Raw genomic sequence first — 16,934 nt, 5'->3', positions numbered from 1 at the left:
TCTTAAAATGAGCAGTCATTCACCAGGGATGAGTCTTTCTGTCATAGCAGTACAAAATCACAGCTATCCAGGAAAAGGACAAAAGAATTCCCTCTTTCACAAATAAATGTAAAAGGGATTGTAGGAAGGTGGATAATGCATATCTTGACCCTAAGACATTTTGGTGACCACTGCTCCACTGCTCACCAGCTTGGTGACTGCAACATTTGGATGCCAAGGAAAAGAGGCAAAGAGACAAAAGTCTTGTTGAATCCAAGTATTCCTTCTGTAACACCAAGCAGTAAATGTTCATATGTCAGGTATTAATTCTGCCCTTTGTACCTGCAGTTTAAGTGCCTTGTCTTCAAGGTACCCACGTGCTGATTTGCAGGGAAAACATAAATTAGATAAAACTCCAGCTGACAGTACATATTCAAATAAATTACTGTAATAGTTTTGATTCTTGAGAAAGGATCAGACCTTAAAGGGAGAACAAAACTCAGAATACAAGTATAGAGTTCTTGAACTCGCCTCTCTGTATCAGAATTTGGCTTGTCTTTTTTACTGCAATATTACACTGAAAGAAGGAATTCTGCTGGCATCAGGGATTCTTTCAGTCTCTTAGCTAAGTTTCCATTAAATTTGCCTCCCACACTTATGTTTATAAAGCCCAAAACTACTTTTAAAACTTTAATTTCCTACTTCGCATTTAAATATCCTTTGTGATTTAAAACATTAAAACTAGTAATCAGTGAATTAAATATGGCAAGCAAAAACGTAACTCAATGGGAGGCAAAGTCAACACAGAACAAACCTCCAAACTAGTGGTAAAAATTACATAGTATGTTTGAGAAACCCAAAACCAAAACATGAATGAATAACAGGGAAACAAAACATGAAGGAATAACAAGTCAAGTTTAGTATTCTGCTTTGAAAAGACAAATTATTCTTTAAAACATTAATAAAGCAATCTGTAATTTTTGCACATACTTTATATGTATGTGCAAGGAGGCTAAGATCCCATCCCAGTATAAAGCAAATACTTGCATAGGTTTATCTATGAGATGGCAGCTTAGCCCTAGAGCTAACCCTGCAGTCTTGTTTGCAGAGACCTCTTCTGTTTCTACTGCTGGAGTTGGGTGGTTTGGGAGGTTTTTATCACTTTGAACAATGAAAATACCGTATGCTGTTGTATAATTACTTCTTTTTAGTCTCATTTAACTGCCAGACTACTACTTATTGATAGGATTACTACTGATTTCATTTGCTTTGGACTCTTCAGGGTTATATTTTAACTCAAGCTTCCAGTGTTAGATTTCATTCAACCATGAAAACATACTTGTTATATGATTGTTTAGTTTTACAAACTTCAGATCTGAAGTACAAACTGCATTCATTTGGACAGCAAAATGAAGAAATTACATTTTTCTTTTAATTACTGATAATATATATTAATTTTCCAACTCCAAGTGTGTTGTCTAACTGGGGAAAACAGTTAAATATTACACTAAATCTGGATTAACAAGAACCATAGGTGATGTGACAGTGCTAGTCAAGGCACTGATTCAGCAGAAACACTTGAATTAGGCCTGCTTTTTAAATACAGATGATTTCATAAGGTCCTTCTAAGTGCCCAGAGTGAGCCATGCCCTGGCAGTGAAACATGTGTAGACAAAGGAGAGCACCACAGACTGAATAAGGAGCTGCCTAGAGCCGGAAGGAAAAGCCAAGTCCTCACTGTCACTGCATGTGATGCATAGGTTTATACAGATACCAGTGGAGTGTCAGAAGTAGCTGGGGGACCTTTCCTCTTCTGGGCTCCAGCCTGGAAGACAGCAGGGCAGGACAAACAGAGAATCAACTCTGTCTTCATTTAGGAAAAATGGCATGTAGAATTTTGGCAACTTTAATGGGCAAAAGAACCAGTGAAAAATTAGTGTTATAATGGGGAGAAAAATGCTTTCTAAAGCAGAAGTTATTGAGCAACTGTCCCTCTGAAAAAGCAAAGCCATTATTGTAGCCTGGGTCTGGTGTTTAGCAAGCAATCTGTCATCATCTCAAATACAGAAAGCCACACTCTGACTGACTGCACACATAGTAGAGTCTCTTTTTTACTGGCTTGTTAGCAGCCTAGAAAGGAGCAGGCAGACAATTCACCAAAGGGTGTATGGTCTCTCTGAAGACCCTGAAACTTTTTCTCTGTTGTAACTCCTCAGTGCTGTTGCATCAGATAGTTTTGGTCTGTTTTTCTCATGTTGGTTTTGGGGATGCAAGGAGGTAAAAGCCTCCTGTGTAACTACCCAGAATCAGAAAAACAAATGCAAAAGTTAATAAAGAAGGAGCACCTGATAGACTACACTTTAAAGGTCTGGGATTCATGTAGTCACTCATGAGCAGCAAAACATCCCTAAATTTCACTTCTTGTGAAAACCCAAATCTTTACATACCAACATTTTTTATGAAACTCTTTCCTAGCTGCAGACCATTCCACAAACAGAAAGAATTAGAAGTACCCCTACTCCACACAGGTTTACAGAACCTCAAAACATGGGAAACATTTTATTTCTTCTGTTCGAAAGAAGGAGCTGGCATAATAATTTGTGTAGCCTCTCCCAGGATTGTTACAGACCCATTCTGCTCCCAGTGCAGCAAAATAATCTAAATAATCTCATGATGAGAAACAATTTCTACCCCTGGTTGTGGCTTGAATGCAAAAGGCTATTAGACAAAGTTTTATGTGAAAGCTGTAGGCTACCTCTAACCTTGCAAGTGTTTCACATTTTTGCAACTGGAAGACAACTCAGACTGTTTATTTGTTGCTCTGCTTTTTCCATTTCCATATTAATCTCATCAAATAATTGAATGTCTCAGTGACAAGAAAAGTACTCAGGCGTTGCAAAACAAAAGGCACATCAGTCATAAATCTGCACTTCCTGAATGACCATCCTTTCAATCTTAATGAGGCAGAATAATTTCAAGACTGTTTTGTGTGATCTGTACCATTATAAATATGTTTAAACCCCCTGAAATATGTAGTAGTTACTTTCTCAGTCCTAAATTTGCTATCCAGGTGGCAACTTTTAATGATGGAAAGGCACAAGAAAAAAAAAATTTCTTTTTAAGGAGAAATGGCTCATAGCAAAATTAAAGGAAGTCTTCTTTCACACAATCAGTTCTCCTTTGCCACACGGCAATGTCCTTGAAGCATGGAAATACTGTTAAAAGAAAAGGGCTTTGTTTGCGAGGAAAACCCACAAAGAGGGATTTCCTCATTCGGGAGAGAGATTGCTCATGGGCAAAAAAAAATGTTTAGGGACTGCTGGCAGACTGAAGAAGTAGAATTCTGGGTCCACCAGCACATAGGATCTTATGCTTCCAACATTTCACAGAGCAACAGCAGAGTGTAATGGCAAGCAAGGCAATTTTAAGGTGTTTTATTTTTTTACTGTTTGCTGGTAGTGGGGTGAGGTTTTGTTTGCTTTATTGTCTACTAGTCTTTTTTCATTATTTCCCTATTCTTCTTTCCATAACATACTATTCTCTCTCCCCTAGTTGTAGAAAAAATGGACAATGTGACAGGTGGCCTGGAAACATCCCACAGAAGATACACAGAAAAGCTTACAGAAGTGGAGAGTGATCTGAAGAAATTAGGTAATCTACACACAAGCAAAGTCCTTTTGTATTATGGACCTGGGGTGTTCTCCTGGCAGATTGAGGCAGGAAATTTGTCTGAAAAATCTCTCCCTATGACAAGATACAGTACTTCCATTCCAGTTCCTCAAGTACATGGGAAAATACTTTAAAATAGTTCAGATCAGCTCTACTTAGAAGAACTTTCTAAGAATACTTCCCACTGAAGTCACTCTGAAAGCATTTATACTTAAATAAAGAGACACTTAAATGTCCTCAGGAGAGAATCTTCTCTGAGGTAGAGATATAAAACATTAGCAGAAGCTGTTCTACAGCACAAAAGATTCTACATAAAATGAGCACCTGTCACCCAGTGATCTTGATGCTGTTTTAGCAATTAAGATTCAAAGCTAAAGGCCATTTTACGAGGTACACAAATAAGCAGCTATTCAAAATTCTTATGTCTGAGGCAAGTGTATTACTTCCATAAATTATTTCTTGATCATCTAAGGAAATACAGAACATAAGATTATTATCTGTTTGGGTCTATCCCAAGTTTTCAATTTTCAGGAAGATGTAAAAAAAAAAATCATGGATAAAGATTCTACTCTCTAAGTGTACCTTTTTACTTTTCTTCCTATACATAGACATATAGTTTTTAGTATAGAAGTATTAATATACACATACATGCATGTGATTCTTGAAATAAATTTTGTCTAGTTTTGTAAACCATATATTGAGACATGTATTTCTAGGGAAACTTCCTTGCTTTCAGCTTGATTATAAATTTTTACAACTTTTTTCCCTCAAAAAGGAGCTGGCTTCTAAAGTATTTACACACTGCATTTAGTTCAAAGATGTGGGGTAATTCAGTGACATGTTCTTTTACTGACATATCTACAGAAGTAAATGTTATACTTTAAAGCTCATGCAGCCTTTTGGATTCTATTTGGGTTATTATATTATGCTGATTAAATTTTCACAACTTGGAGCACTTCTGCTTTTTTCATGCCTGTACATTTTTACATGCTGCTGGATGGGTGCCCAGTGAGATGCTCAGGATCATCAGTTCTCATTTAAGTGGACTTGCCTTGGAGGAAGTTAGGAATGTTCTCAAGCAGTTTGAGTAGGGGACATAAAAGTAAGAGGAGTGCTGTAGAGCCAGGAAGATAAAAGCATGTGGTGAATGGAAGACAGGCCTTCAGGGATTAGCTGTATGTGGACCTGGCAGTTGTCAGAGCTGTGGAGGAACACAGTATAATTTGAGCTATAGCCAAGAAGTAAACACAGAGTCAGAACTGAGAAGATCTGGGAGTGAGAGAAGCAGCAGGGAGAGGAACTGTGCTCAGGAAAATGTCCATCCTCAAAAGACTCCATAAACACTTCAGGCTGTGGTCTCACAAGCCATCATTTGACATTTGCCATCATGACTCATTCAATCACACCAGACAAAAGCACCATACACAGCTGTATTCACTGTAATTTATGAAAACCATACTGCTCTCTCTTGGCATCATCTGAAATTATGGACTTCAGACTGTCTAATTCATAAATATAGCTACACTTAGATGAGGACAAAAATATATGGACTGTGAGCGGGATAGTGAAGTGACTGAGGTCAAGCAAGGGAGTCTTCCCTGAAGGCAAGTGTTGACTGCTTATTTCCTTGGTTTCTATGTCCTGGATGTTAGGCTGTGCAATCTCAAATGCTTTATCATACTTGAACAAGCTTCCAAAAGTATTCCATAGGGCAATGTAAGCACAAGCAGAGATGTTCCTCAAAGATTTGAGGTTTTGCCTTCCTCAAACTCAGAACATGAGGAAATAATAAAGGCAAAATAAATGTCATTAAAAGCAATAGTAATGTGTTAGAGAGAAAACCAGAAATATATCTTATCCTGACATATCTGAAATAACCTGGTGGCAAAGCTTTTGTCTCTAACCCAGATTGCTTTAAAGTATGAGAACTTACTTAAAACTAAACTCAAGATTTTAAAAATTTGAACTGTATGTACTAAATCACAATGAGGGTATTTCACTTGTAAAACTTCTGAACTTTCAGCAAAATCCAGTTGTAACTTCAAAACACATACTTGCTGATACCTGTTTAATATTTTGAATTCTGTTTCCCATTTGGTTTTCATTCAGAACACAGCATTCTTGACTGTATATACTCATCAGTTTCTAGCCATAGTTTTCCCTATTTGTGATGACAGAATCACCGTTTTGCTCTCCTCAACAAGACACAAGGTCTCCATCAATTCCTCTGCTTTTTTTCTCTGTCTAGAGTCAGAACTTTGCTTAGTAGTTTCTTTTTGTTGGAAAAGATAGCGTAAAAGTTCTACTGAACAGTTTGACAGCCGGACTGTTCTTAAAATACAGTATGCTGTTTTAGACTGTGTTTATAAAAACCCTAAAGCCTTTCCATTTTTATTTTTTTTCATCTACAACAGATGACCAAGCTGGACAAAAAGCCTTGAATACTAACACTGAACTGTCCAGCTTCAGATCTGACATTCTGGCTCTTCGTCAGCAACTTCATGACATTGCAGAGAAAACTACCAGAAACAAAGATACACTGGAGAAGCTGCAAGAGTCTGGAAATATGCTAGATGATAGACAGAACCAAATGAAAAGTGCCTTAGATAGTAACTCTTTCATGATCATCAGTGTCAATAAGACTCTTCAGGCATATACTGGCTATATCAACAATCTTCAACAAGACACAAGTACTATACAAACAAACCTGCAAAGCCAAGAGCATTCTCATAATGTGCTCATCATGAGCCTGAACAACTTAAACCTGACTCAAATACAGCAAAGAAATCTTATCAGTGTCTTACAGAAGTCAATGGAAGATACAAGCTCGGCTATTGTAAGAATCAGGAATGACTTTCAAAATCTGCAGCAGGTTGTCCTTCAGGCCCGGAAGGACACTGACTGGCTTAAGGAGAAAGTACACAATTTACAGGCTTTGGCTGCCAACAACTCAGCAATGGCAAAAGCCAATAATGATACACTTGAAGACATGAACAATCAGCTCAGCTCCTTCAGTGGGCAGATGGAGAACATCACCACAATTGCCCAAGCCAACGAACAAAGTCTAAAGGATCTCCAGGAACAGCATAAAGGAGATGAAAACAGAACTGCTGCCAGATTCAGCCATCTAGAAGAAAAGTTCCAGGTCTTTGAAACAGATATAGTCAATATCATCAACAACATCAGCTACACTGCTCATCACCTACGGACACTGTCGGGCGATCTCAATGAGGTCAGGACAACTTGTACAGACACCTTAAGTAAACACTCCGATGAGCTGATTTTTATGAACAGCACGCTAGCCAATATTCGCATAGACTCTGCATCTCTCAAAGTGCAACAGGATTTGATGAGGTCAAGGTTAGATGTTGAAGTTGCCAATTTGTCAGTAATCATGGAAGAAATGAAGCTGGTGGATTCCAAACATGGCCAGCTCATCAAGAACTTCACTATCCTACAAGGTATGCAGCTTCCTTAATGATTGTGTGCTGAATTCCTGCTTGCATTACTTCTTTAGTTCTGTGGAAGTTAGTGAATGCTGGTACAGAGTCCTGGCGTTTTCCATTATCTAATCCTAAAGTTTGGAAATGTACATGTAGCTTGAATTTTCTGTACTAATTTTTCTATGCCTTTTTTACATAGCTAAAATGAGGATGTTGTGAAAGAAGGTTCTGACTTAGCAAAATTTTATTCTGTCTGACTGACTGACTGGATCTGCTTTTGATTTAGTTTCTAAAATAAGTGAGTGAAGGTGTGGAACCTCAAGAAACCAATCCCCAGTAAGGAGGAAATGGCTTAAAAATATATGTTGGACTATTCCCAGAAAGGTCCACCCTTACTGAAAAACAAGTTGCTATTTCACTTTAAGCCAGTTGTTAGCCTGCCAGAAAACATCCTACTTTGCTTAGTTTTTAATCCTGGGATATTTTATTTTCTCCAGAAATAAATAGCATCAGGTTTAGGAGGTTTCTCCCAGCCAAATATTATCCCAAATGAAAAGAACACTCATATTTCCAATCACATGTGAACCAGTCTAAAACTCTAATCACAAATATAAATCCATTGCTTCAAATAAACTAAGGCTGCAATAGAGCCAAGATTATATGTCAGTAACCTTAACCGTTCTCATTTCAACCAGGCCTAAATGATTCCAGCTTGGAAATCTATCTCTGGAGGAGTTTGAATTATGTAGATTGGTACTGGGGGTGGGGAGGTATTGACAAGGGATTTGCTCATCCATGAACAGAATCCGAAATTGTTTTGCTGTTTATTGCTGTCACAGTATTGCCATTTCCTATCATGGGTTATTGTTCCCTATCTTGTTAGAGCTGGTCTTTCCCATTGCTAGTCTTTTGCTAGCTGTCCATCGTTTTGTCTCTTTTTGACACCCCATTATTGACAGACCAACAAACAGGATCAGGAGAAAAAGTCCTGGGTCTAAGAGCAGAGAGATGAGACTAGAAGAAGAAGGGAGCTTGGCAGAGTGAAGGAACAGGACCACCAACACACAGGACTAGTGCATAAACTAGTATAGGCTAGAGCACAGGGTTTTGCAGGGACAGGCATCTTGGCTGGTCACCTGGGGCACGGTGTCACTGTCCAGTTCACATGACTGTGTGTGTCAGAGTATTTTCTGTATCCTGTATTTTGTGGAGGACAAGGAAAGAACAACAGTATATAGGACCTGGAAAGCAGCTGCACTATTACAATCACTGATGAAAGCAGCTGTTAGCCCAGTTTCTGTGTTGTTAAATATCCAGTGGCACTGGTCTGACGGGTATTGAGCAAGCCCACCCCACGTGGGCTTTTTGTTTTGTTTTCTGTGCATATCCCCACTTTGCATGCTTACATTGTTTCAGGCCCTCCTGGTCCAAGGGGACCTAAAGGTGACAGAGGCCCTCAAGGTCCTCTTGGCCCCGCTGGCCTAAAAGGACAAAAAGGAGAGAAAGGAGAGCCTGGACCACCAGGACCTGCAGGTGAGAAGGGCCCACCTGGGCCAGCCGGACCACCAGGAGAAAAAGGAGGAAAAGGTTCAAGAGGATCGCCTGGCTCCAAAGGTCAGAGAGGTTCTCCTGGCAAGACAGGTCTGCCTGGACCAAATGGAGACCCAGGGCCACCAGGGCCACCAGGCAAGGATGGTCCACCAGGGCCTCAAGGCCCACCAGGATTTCAAGGCCTGCAAGGAACTGTGGGAAGCCCAGGGTTACCAGGACCACGAGGACTAACTGGACTACCTGGAGTCCCTGGGCTGCCCGGTCCGAAGGGCCCACCTGGCCCACCAGGGCCACCGGGTCCAGAGACGCCAATGGCACTACGGAGTGAACCTACGCCCGTACCCGAGGCTAATGGTAAGCCATCAACACACTGCATGCTGTAGATGGGTATGGGTTCCTCCATTTATTACTGGCCCTATTACTGCTCCGTTAAGTTACCAGTAACAGGCTTAACACGAAAAAATTCATGCCATAGGTTGTTCTCCTCACTGGAAGAACTATACGGATAAGTGCTACTACTTTTCAATTGAAAGAGAAATTTTTGCAGAGGCGAAGTTATTCTGTGAAGAGAAAGCATCACACTTGGTTATCATCGATAACAAAGAGGAGCAGGTAATTGCCTCCTCTTGCTGTTTTTCAAGGAGGGAGTTTGAAGTTGTTTAACTTCATGTAGAAACCACACAATAGTGGGAAGCTGAGAGCACCATAAATTCATATAGTAGATGTAAACACACTGAATGAGTCATTTGAATTTTGTCCACCCTCTTCCTGATCAGTAGCTTCTCCCTCTAAAAGAACTAATGATGATCCTGAAGGTGGTGGGGACAGAGCAGTCATAAAAGCTGCTGAGAATTGTAGGAGTTTTGAACCTTTAAAGATGCAATCCATTATGCCTTGAGTACTATCAAAGTAATTTTTACAGCAGTGAATATAATTTAATTTTAATTTATCTGATTTAATACATGCAGCCTAGGACTAGTGTGACCCAAAAGTATCTTTAATCTAACCACACTTTTAATGCTATTCAACATGGCAGTGGGGATGTCAAGATACAATTCCTTACTCTGGGGTTTTTTCAATTTGTATCTATAAGATATTAGCTGTGACTTTTTGTCAACCTAATTTTCATGCCTAGCTCTCTCTACCTCATTGCAAACACTGAAAGGGGTTCTAGTCTGGGCAAGGGGTCCTCAAGGCCAACTCCTGAAACATATCTTCAGCTTAGAAAAATTTCTCTGGCCCTCCCTATTCTAATAACAAGAGACTTATGAAACCAGTGTAGTTTATTGGCTCCAAAGACTGTTGTCCCTGTTATGGACTAAGATCTTTCTTTCACAGCAATGGATAAAAAGGCAGATTTTTGGGAAAGGCAGCTTCTGGATTGGACTAACAGATTCAGAGAAGGAAAATGAATGGAGATGGTTGGATGGATCCTTACCAGTTTACACGTACGTAAATAAAAAGCAATACTATCACTCTTGCTGACAATTTTAAAAGCAGCATCTAGAAATTATCTAATGGATCCAAATGGTTGTAGATGCCAATAATTTAATTTGTTACTGAGGGTGCTGGGGTTCTTTCTCTCTTCTTTCTCCATGCACAAGGATTCCTTTCCTTGCCAGGAAGAGAACTGAATGTTGAATGAAAGAATCACATAACTATGCAGCGCAGTGTTTCTTGCCAAAACTTTTGCTTCTGACTTTTATTACGAAGTCGAGATGGAAAGCACAGTTTCAATGTTTTGGTTTGAATTTTCCTTATTTGCATTACAACAGGCTATAAATAGAGTACTCATTCTGATAAAAAATGACCAGTCTTTAGATAAAGCCCAAATCCAAGTGGAAAGCATTCAACATAAGGAAAATGCATGAAATGAGGGCGTCTATACTTTGGCCAGCTGAGAACTGAATTGGCAGCTTTCCAGGAGTCCTAGGGCTACACCTAATTTGTCCTAAATGGAACAGATTGCAACCACCCAAATTTTTAATACTGAGGAGTAGACTAAAAGGTTTATAGATCTGAACGTGCTGTGCTTCAGAAAAACAGGCTACACAGTCAGTCTGATGTTACGAAATGATTAGCTGTGATCTCATTGGTGTTCATTTAGATGAAAAACATGGAAAAAGTCAGATTCATTTCAAATGAGCCATAATATTTTCCCCTTTTTCTCCTTTCCCATTTTCATCTTTCTTCCTCTTTATGGCAGCACTGTGACTGATCCTACTTAAGGTGCTGCTTTTAGTAGATTTCCACTACACCATGGTTTTAGGTGCTCTGTCGTAACCTCAGAGCTGTTGGTTACAAATTTTTGGAGTATTTCATTACTTCTGGAAAGCTGTGTCTCCTCCCAGGTGCCTGGTTGGACGCTCTATGTCAGACAGGCATGTGTTTTAGCTGAGCATGGACTGTGTCAGCCAGTAATCACAAGCTCCCTTCAACAACCTGTTTCTTCAGGAAAATTAAGCTTTTAAGTCCTGAGTTTGGAAGCGTTTCTCACTTGCTAAACAAAAACAGGGTGAGGAAACGCTGCGAGAGTTTGCTGTGAGAGAATGTTGCTATGCTCAATTTCGCCATCAAAGCTAATGATCTCAGAAGATGTGTGCAAATACACTACGTGCATTTCTTAAAAGTCAATAGAATTCCCTTCCCATCTGAGCACGTGTACCTAAAACATATGGATCTTTGCTGTTCCTCCCAAGATGCCCACCTTTGTTGCAGTCAGAGGGCTGTGTGCCTTTGCAATGAGCATGGGCAGGTTGTTGCTATTTTGGCAGTACCTCTGAGCCCATGGGCTCTTCTCAGTCCCATTTGCCAGTGGGAGTGTGGTGTGCAGGTTTTGCAGGCTTGAAGCAATGCACATGGAGCATGGAGCACTCCCACTGTGTGTGCATGTACACTCAGAAACTAAAATAAAGTTCATTGGTCTAAATTTAGGTATCTGAGTTTTGGCAGCCTGAGGCCAAATAGATTCCCTTCTCTGTAATACATCTGTTTTCCATTTGCAGCAAGAGTCATGTATTGTTTGTTTCAATGTGTATTTCCCGTTCAGAACAGATCTCATGATGTTTTTGTTAATTTCTTGTGGTGAAAACCTGCCATGTGTGCTGTGTTGTGCAATCATATCTCTCGCTTTTTTGTGGAAAGAAACTGGAAAACTGGGCAGCCTGATAACTGGAGTCATGGGCATGGGCCAGGGGAAGATTGCGCCGGGCTGATCTATGCTGGGCTCTGGAATGACTTCTACTGTGAAGATGTTAACAATTTCATTTGTGAAAAGGACATGGACAAAGGTAAGCAAGGCCTCCTTGGTTTGATTATTTCATCTTGCCCATAGTAAATGTCCTGCAGCTAGAGATGAGATCTTGGCTAAATATTACAGCAGTGCCTTGTTGAAGAAGAGGGGTAATCACATGTGGAGCACTTCTACTCCGATGCAGATGCAAATGCTGGATTTATTTCACTTGGAAAAAGCAGCTTCGCAGCTGGCTGTAGCCATGGCACGCTCAGCATCTTGACCATTTCCTGTAGGCTTTGCACATGCCTAAAATTTTGAGCATGATTTGGGCACCCTGCCCACACTGGAAGCTGTCTTTATAGGGTCAGTGGCCACACAACAGGGAAAGGTGGCCTTAGGGTGGGTCAGAAACCAGCCTTCAAAAACCAGAAAGACTTTGTTTTGAAAGTTTATGCAATAGGAGGCACTTGGTGACAGCTAAGGAGATCTTAAAATTCCCATCACTGCCAGGATATGTCCCATGGGATTGAGAAGCTGGGTCTGTAGGCCATAAACATCTCATCTGTTGCAGCTGGAGTGAAGGACTCGTAAACTGCCAGTGTGGCCCAGCAGTCAGCCAGGTGTTTGCCACAGGGCATCTCTTTCTGTTGACACAGGCATTTCTGCAGGAGCAGAGGGCAGGTGGTTCCCATGGCTGGTTAGAGCCCAGCCCCATCGTCACAGAACGTGGTCAAAGCCGGTGTTTGTGTTCATGGTGGGGCTCTGCCTGAAATGTTATCTCCTCCATACAACCTGTTTAAACATTGCTTTGCCAAGGGTGCCTGGCTCCTCCAGTTGGAAACTTGTCGGTTGAATTTCAGTCAAGGCAGACATAAATGTCAGCTAGAGCCAAAATTACATCCCATCCACAGTCCCCTAAGACAAAACTAAGTGCTGAGCAAGCTTTGTGTGTATAATTCTGTTTAGATGTCCAGAGTGAAGGACCATGTATAAGTAACAGTATGATTTACCCTGGTTTTCCTACATACATTTGTTATTTTAAGAAAACTTCAAGGCTTTACAAACTGAAAAGTTTACAAATATTTATCCTCCAGGAGTTGCAGGATCTGATAAGAGTCTGCTCAAATTTTTTACGTACCTTGATTTCTGTAATTTCTTTTTGGAAATTTGTTTAATCTTCACAAACTTTTTACAGGATTTGTTTTTCTCTTTTTTTTTTTCCTCTCATACTGTAGGGGAAATTCTTGGAGTGTAATAGGCTGTGACTTTACAGATACCTTCATATTAAGGAAATTTACATAAAGAAGAAAATCCTGGGAAGGAGCAACACTGACTCCCAAAATTGAAAAAAATATGAAAACAGAAAAAAGCAAGCACTGAAACTGATTTAAAAGCATCAAGGAATTCAGCAGTAACTCTTCTCCAGCATCCTGTAATTATTTAAGGCCTTTCAACCCTCAGCATCAGGAAATACTGTTTGACTAATTCTGTTTTAGATTTTCTTCCCAACCAGTAACCACATCCATAAGCAGCTTGTGTCTTCTGAGAAAAGACATTCTATCAATCTGAGTAAGACTGTTGGTCACCCATATAGAAAAACATATAAAGCAACTGTGTAAACAGTTGCTTCATTTGCTACAATCCCAAATGTAGGAAAATTATACAGATACATAAATATATAGATTTTATATAAATATATATATATAGTCCAACTCTTATCAATAATATGGAATATACTTTTAAGAGCTTTTAAAACTTTGTATTTTTGTACAAAATATTTGCTTTTTACAATTGTTCTCTTTTTTACTGACTTTTTTTACAAATATAGTGCACAGGGGCCAAAGAAAACAATAAAGGTACTAATAATTCATTAAGGTTTGCTGTCAGGCCTAGCTCAGCTATAGAGAAATATTTTTCCAGTTAGAAATATTTTTACTTTCCCAGATAATTTGTTCTGGTTAAATAACTTTTAAAGCAGATTTTAGATAGCATTTTCCTTACTGTATGCAGTCTAGTCTGCATGTGTAACAATTAAGTTGACTAAGGACTAGATACTCATTATAGCTCTGATCACAGCCAGTGTTTCATCAGGGTACTATGGGAAGACCATTTTAATAAAACCTTTTCCTCCTTTTTCCTTTTTCTTTTTTCCTTTTTCCCCTTCCCTTCCCTTCCCTTCCCTTCCCTTCCCTTCCCTTCCCTTCCCTTCCCTTCCCTTCCCTTCCCTTCCCTTCCCTTCCCTTCCCTTCCCTTCCCTTCCCTTCCCTTCCCTTCCCTTCCCTTCCCTTCCCTTCCCTTCCCTTCCCTTCCCTTCCCTTCCCTTCCCTTCCCTTCCCTTCCCTTCCCTTCCCTTCCCTTCCCTTCCCTTCCCTTCCCTTCCCTTCCCTTCCCTTCCCTTCCCTTCCCTTCCCTTCCCTTCCCTTCCCTTCCCTTCCCTTCCCTTCCCTTCCCTTCCCTTCCCTTCCCCTTCCTTCCTCAAGAGAAAATTCCATGGAAGTAAATCTCCGATTTTTAATAATTATTTTGAAATGTTTTCATTCTTTCTCCCTTCTCCTAAGGAATTCTACCCCAGTAGGTGCCACATATACTGCAGGTCAAGCCCAGGTGAGAGACTTTATGAAAAGATAAACAAAAAAGCTGTACATACTGAAATATGTTTGTTCTTAAGACAGATTTCAAGATGTGGTGAGAAAAACATGCCGTACTCAGAACAGTCTAATAAACTTGCACTTCTTCAAAGTGCTTTGTAAATCGATCTCTGTTTTCTTGGACCAGTACTTCTCTCCCAAACAAAGTAGAAAATAAAATACACTGCAAAGCAGAAAGAGATTGTATCATTACCCAGCCAGTTTCCTCCACAGTCCCATGAGCCTTTGTCTAGGCAGCAACATTGCTTATCAGGAATTTTAAAAATTAGTGGGTTAATTCATTAGCAGAAACCTTGGTATTTGTTTCCAGTTTTTATACCCTTCTCATGGCAACATGCTCTACAATGAAGGAAGTTGTTTTGGCTCCTTGGTAAGGAGAGCTGTTTTTCCATTGACTCCTGCCATTTACCTTGGCTGAATGCAGATAAGTTTGTTGAAATACTCCAGCTCTGTTGGAAAGAGACAAGATTTTGTACTTCAGATTTTCAAATATTGCTCCTAAAATCAACCAATTAAAGACTGCTGTTTCCCTACATCTTACATTCCCTCCTATGTTTTAAATTTTAATCAGAATTTATTTTTTTTTCAAAATACACAAAATATTACATTTGGGAATCTGTCCTGTGGGTACAAATTAGATATGAGACAGGAACAACACGAAAATTGCATCTGCTTAATTAAAATTGAAAGGTCTACATATTACAGCTGCAAAAACCATGTGTCATCATCATGGAGGCAGGTCTTGTCTTCAGACAGTCTGAATTTTGTGAGCCTTTTGGCTTTTTCATAAAGTTTTGAATAGAACTGGATTCTGCCATGCACTGTCGTGCTGTACCAAGGAGTTGTGTGTAGACACATGCTGTTGTGTTTATATATATATTTACACACTGTCTGTGGAGATAATGTTAAACTGATATTTTTGGATAATGAGGTACAAAACGAGTATTTTGTCTGCCCAGAGAGCCTCACAAATCCTGGTGAATGGAGCCTTGAAGAGTCACACTGAAGTGGAAGCACTGCTACCTTTGTTTTGAATGTTGGCTTATTTAGGTGAAATAAACCTGTTTTGAGCATCTACCACATTAAATCACATTCTTCATGCTTTTTATTGATGCCACGGACTCCTGTCACCAAAGGAAGCGAATGAGAAACCTCTGTTTAAGGCCAAGCTGTATTGCTTCCTTGCCCAGATTTCATCCTTCTCTTCCTTCAGCAACAGCAGTGATGGTATACACACGAGATCCAAGAATTATCTAGTGTCTTCCAGTCAGAGGAATGACAAGCTGAGGACACTGAGAAATGAGACGTGACTGGGCTCACACCCTCTGTTCACACACTTGAATCAAACACTGCAGCTGTAGACAAAACTGGATGAAGAGGGATGCTGCAGTTGTGTGCCTGACGTGTCCAGTCATCCTTAAAATATGGCTTGAGCAGCCAGGCATGCTGAGACAGACCATCTTTTTGACCTAGTATTCCAGCAGGAAGGAAACAGAGGTGTCCAATGGCAACAAGGATTAAAATGACTGAGAGGACCAAGAGACTATTAAGGCAGCTCAGGAGCATGTCACAGAAAGGACAGATTGGCAGGAGCACAAACAGGACACCAGAATGGGCCAAGAAATTGTCATGGAAGTCATGGTGCTCCTTAATGGGAAAACATCCCCATCAAATCTTTCTGTATGGTTTGAGTAATAATGCAGGTTGTATGGAAAGTTTTAACTGATAGCACGTTATTTTATCCCAGCTTGAGATTTTGCTTTCCTTCTTATGCACAAGTATTGTAGCTTGTCATATTGAGCACACATTCCCATCATCCTTCTTGTTTTACATAAAATTAAATGCAAGTTCATATACCCTGGCAAGCACTAGGACTGCTGGTAGAAAAAGAAGGAAGGGCAGAGAAGGTACAAAGTCATTGTGATTTACATTAAGTTCTGGATTTCTTAATGTCATTTCTGACTTGTTTCATTAATTTATTTGGAAATGCCTTCAGCTGATTAGAGCTTATAAATCTCAACTCTCATTTCCTTTGTTGTCTATAACTAATACTTGCAATGTTCCAATAAAGGAATCACTAAGTGGAGACATGGAGATTAATGTTGTTAACTCTGTGTGTGTGTGTGTGTAACCAAGAGGGATATGAAGACCGGAGAGAGGTGGAGCAGAACATTCATAGATATTAAAAATCAAACTGATGAAGCTTTTTTGCATTAAAGCCTTCCTTTTCACTTACACCATCCTGGTTCTGAGCATGACTGGGGCTTATCTTATCCCATAATTGCAGGTTTAGTGCCTTGTTCTTGCAGCACGTAGGGGCTAGGAACATGGTTATGAAGGTCTGATCAGAACAAGACCTTTAAGAAGGGCTGAAGCCCTTTGCTGCTTACTGTCCTAGCACACCAAACA

General features: G+C 40.0%; 1 protein-coding gene across 2 annotated transcripts in view; it reads left to right on the top strand.

Moving 5' to 3' along the window:
- COLEC12 (collectin subfamily member 12) overlaps nucleotides 1–16,611 on the top strand; it is a 95,178-nt gene extending 78,567 nt beyond the window's left edge. For both annotated transcript variants that reach the window (XM_086890954.1, XM_086890955.1), the window contains 7 exons: nucleotides 3,532–3,630; nucleotides 6,063–7,109; nucleotides 8,508–8,996; nucleotides 9,118–9,254; nucleotides 9,981–10,090; nucleotides 11,787–11,932; nucleotides 13,113–16,611. In XM_086890954.1, coding sequence (XP_086747080.1) covers nucleotides 3,532–3,630; nucleotides 6,063–7,109; nucleotides 8,508–8,996; nucleotides 9,118–9,254; nucleotides 9,981–10,090; nucleotides 11,787–11,932; nucleotides 13,113–13,132 — 2,048 coding nt within the window. In that variant the 3' untranslated portion in view covers nucleotides 13,133–16,611. The remainder of the gene's footprint in view (nucleotides 1–3,531; nucleotides 3,631–6,062; nucleotides 7,110–8,507; nucleotides 8,997–9,117; nucleotides 9,255–9,980; nucleotides 10,091–11,786; nucleotides 11,933–13,112) is intronic.
- The last annotated feature ends 323 nt before the right edge of the window (nucleotides 16,612–16,934 follow it).

Source organism: Cyanistes caeruleus, chromosome 1 (genome assembly GCF_971803275.1).
Source record: "Cyanistes caeruleus chromosome 1, bCyaCae1.hap1.1, whole genome shotgun sequence".
In the NCBI taxonomy this organism is placed as follows: domain Eukaryota; kingdom Metazoa; phylum Chordata; class Aves; order Passeriformes; family Paridae; genus Cyanistes; species Cyanistes caeruleus.
The sequence above is the reverse complement of the archived record's forward strand: the minus strand, read 5'-3'. Positions and strand labels throughout refer to the sequence as shown.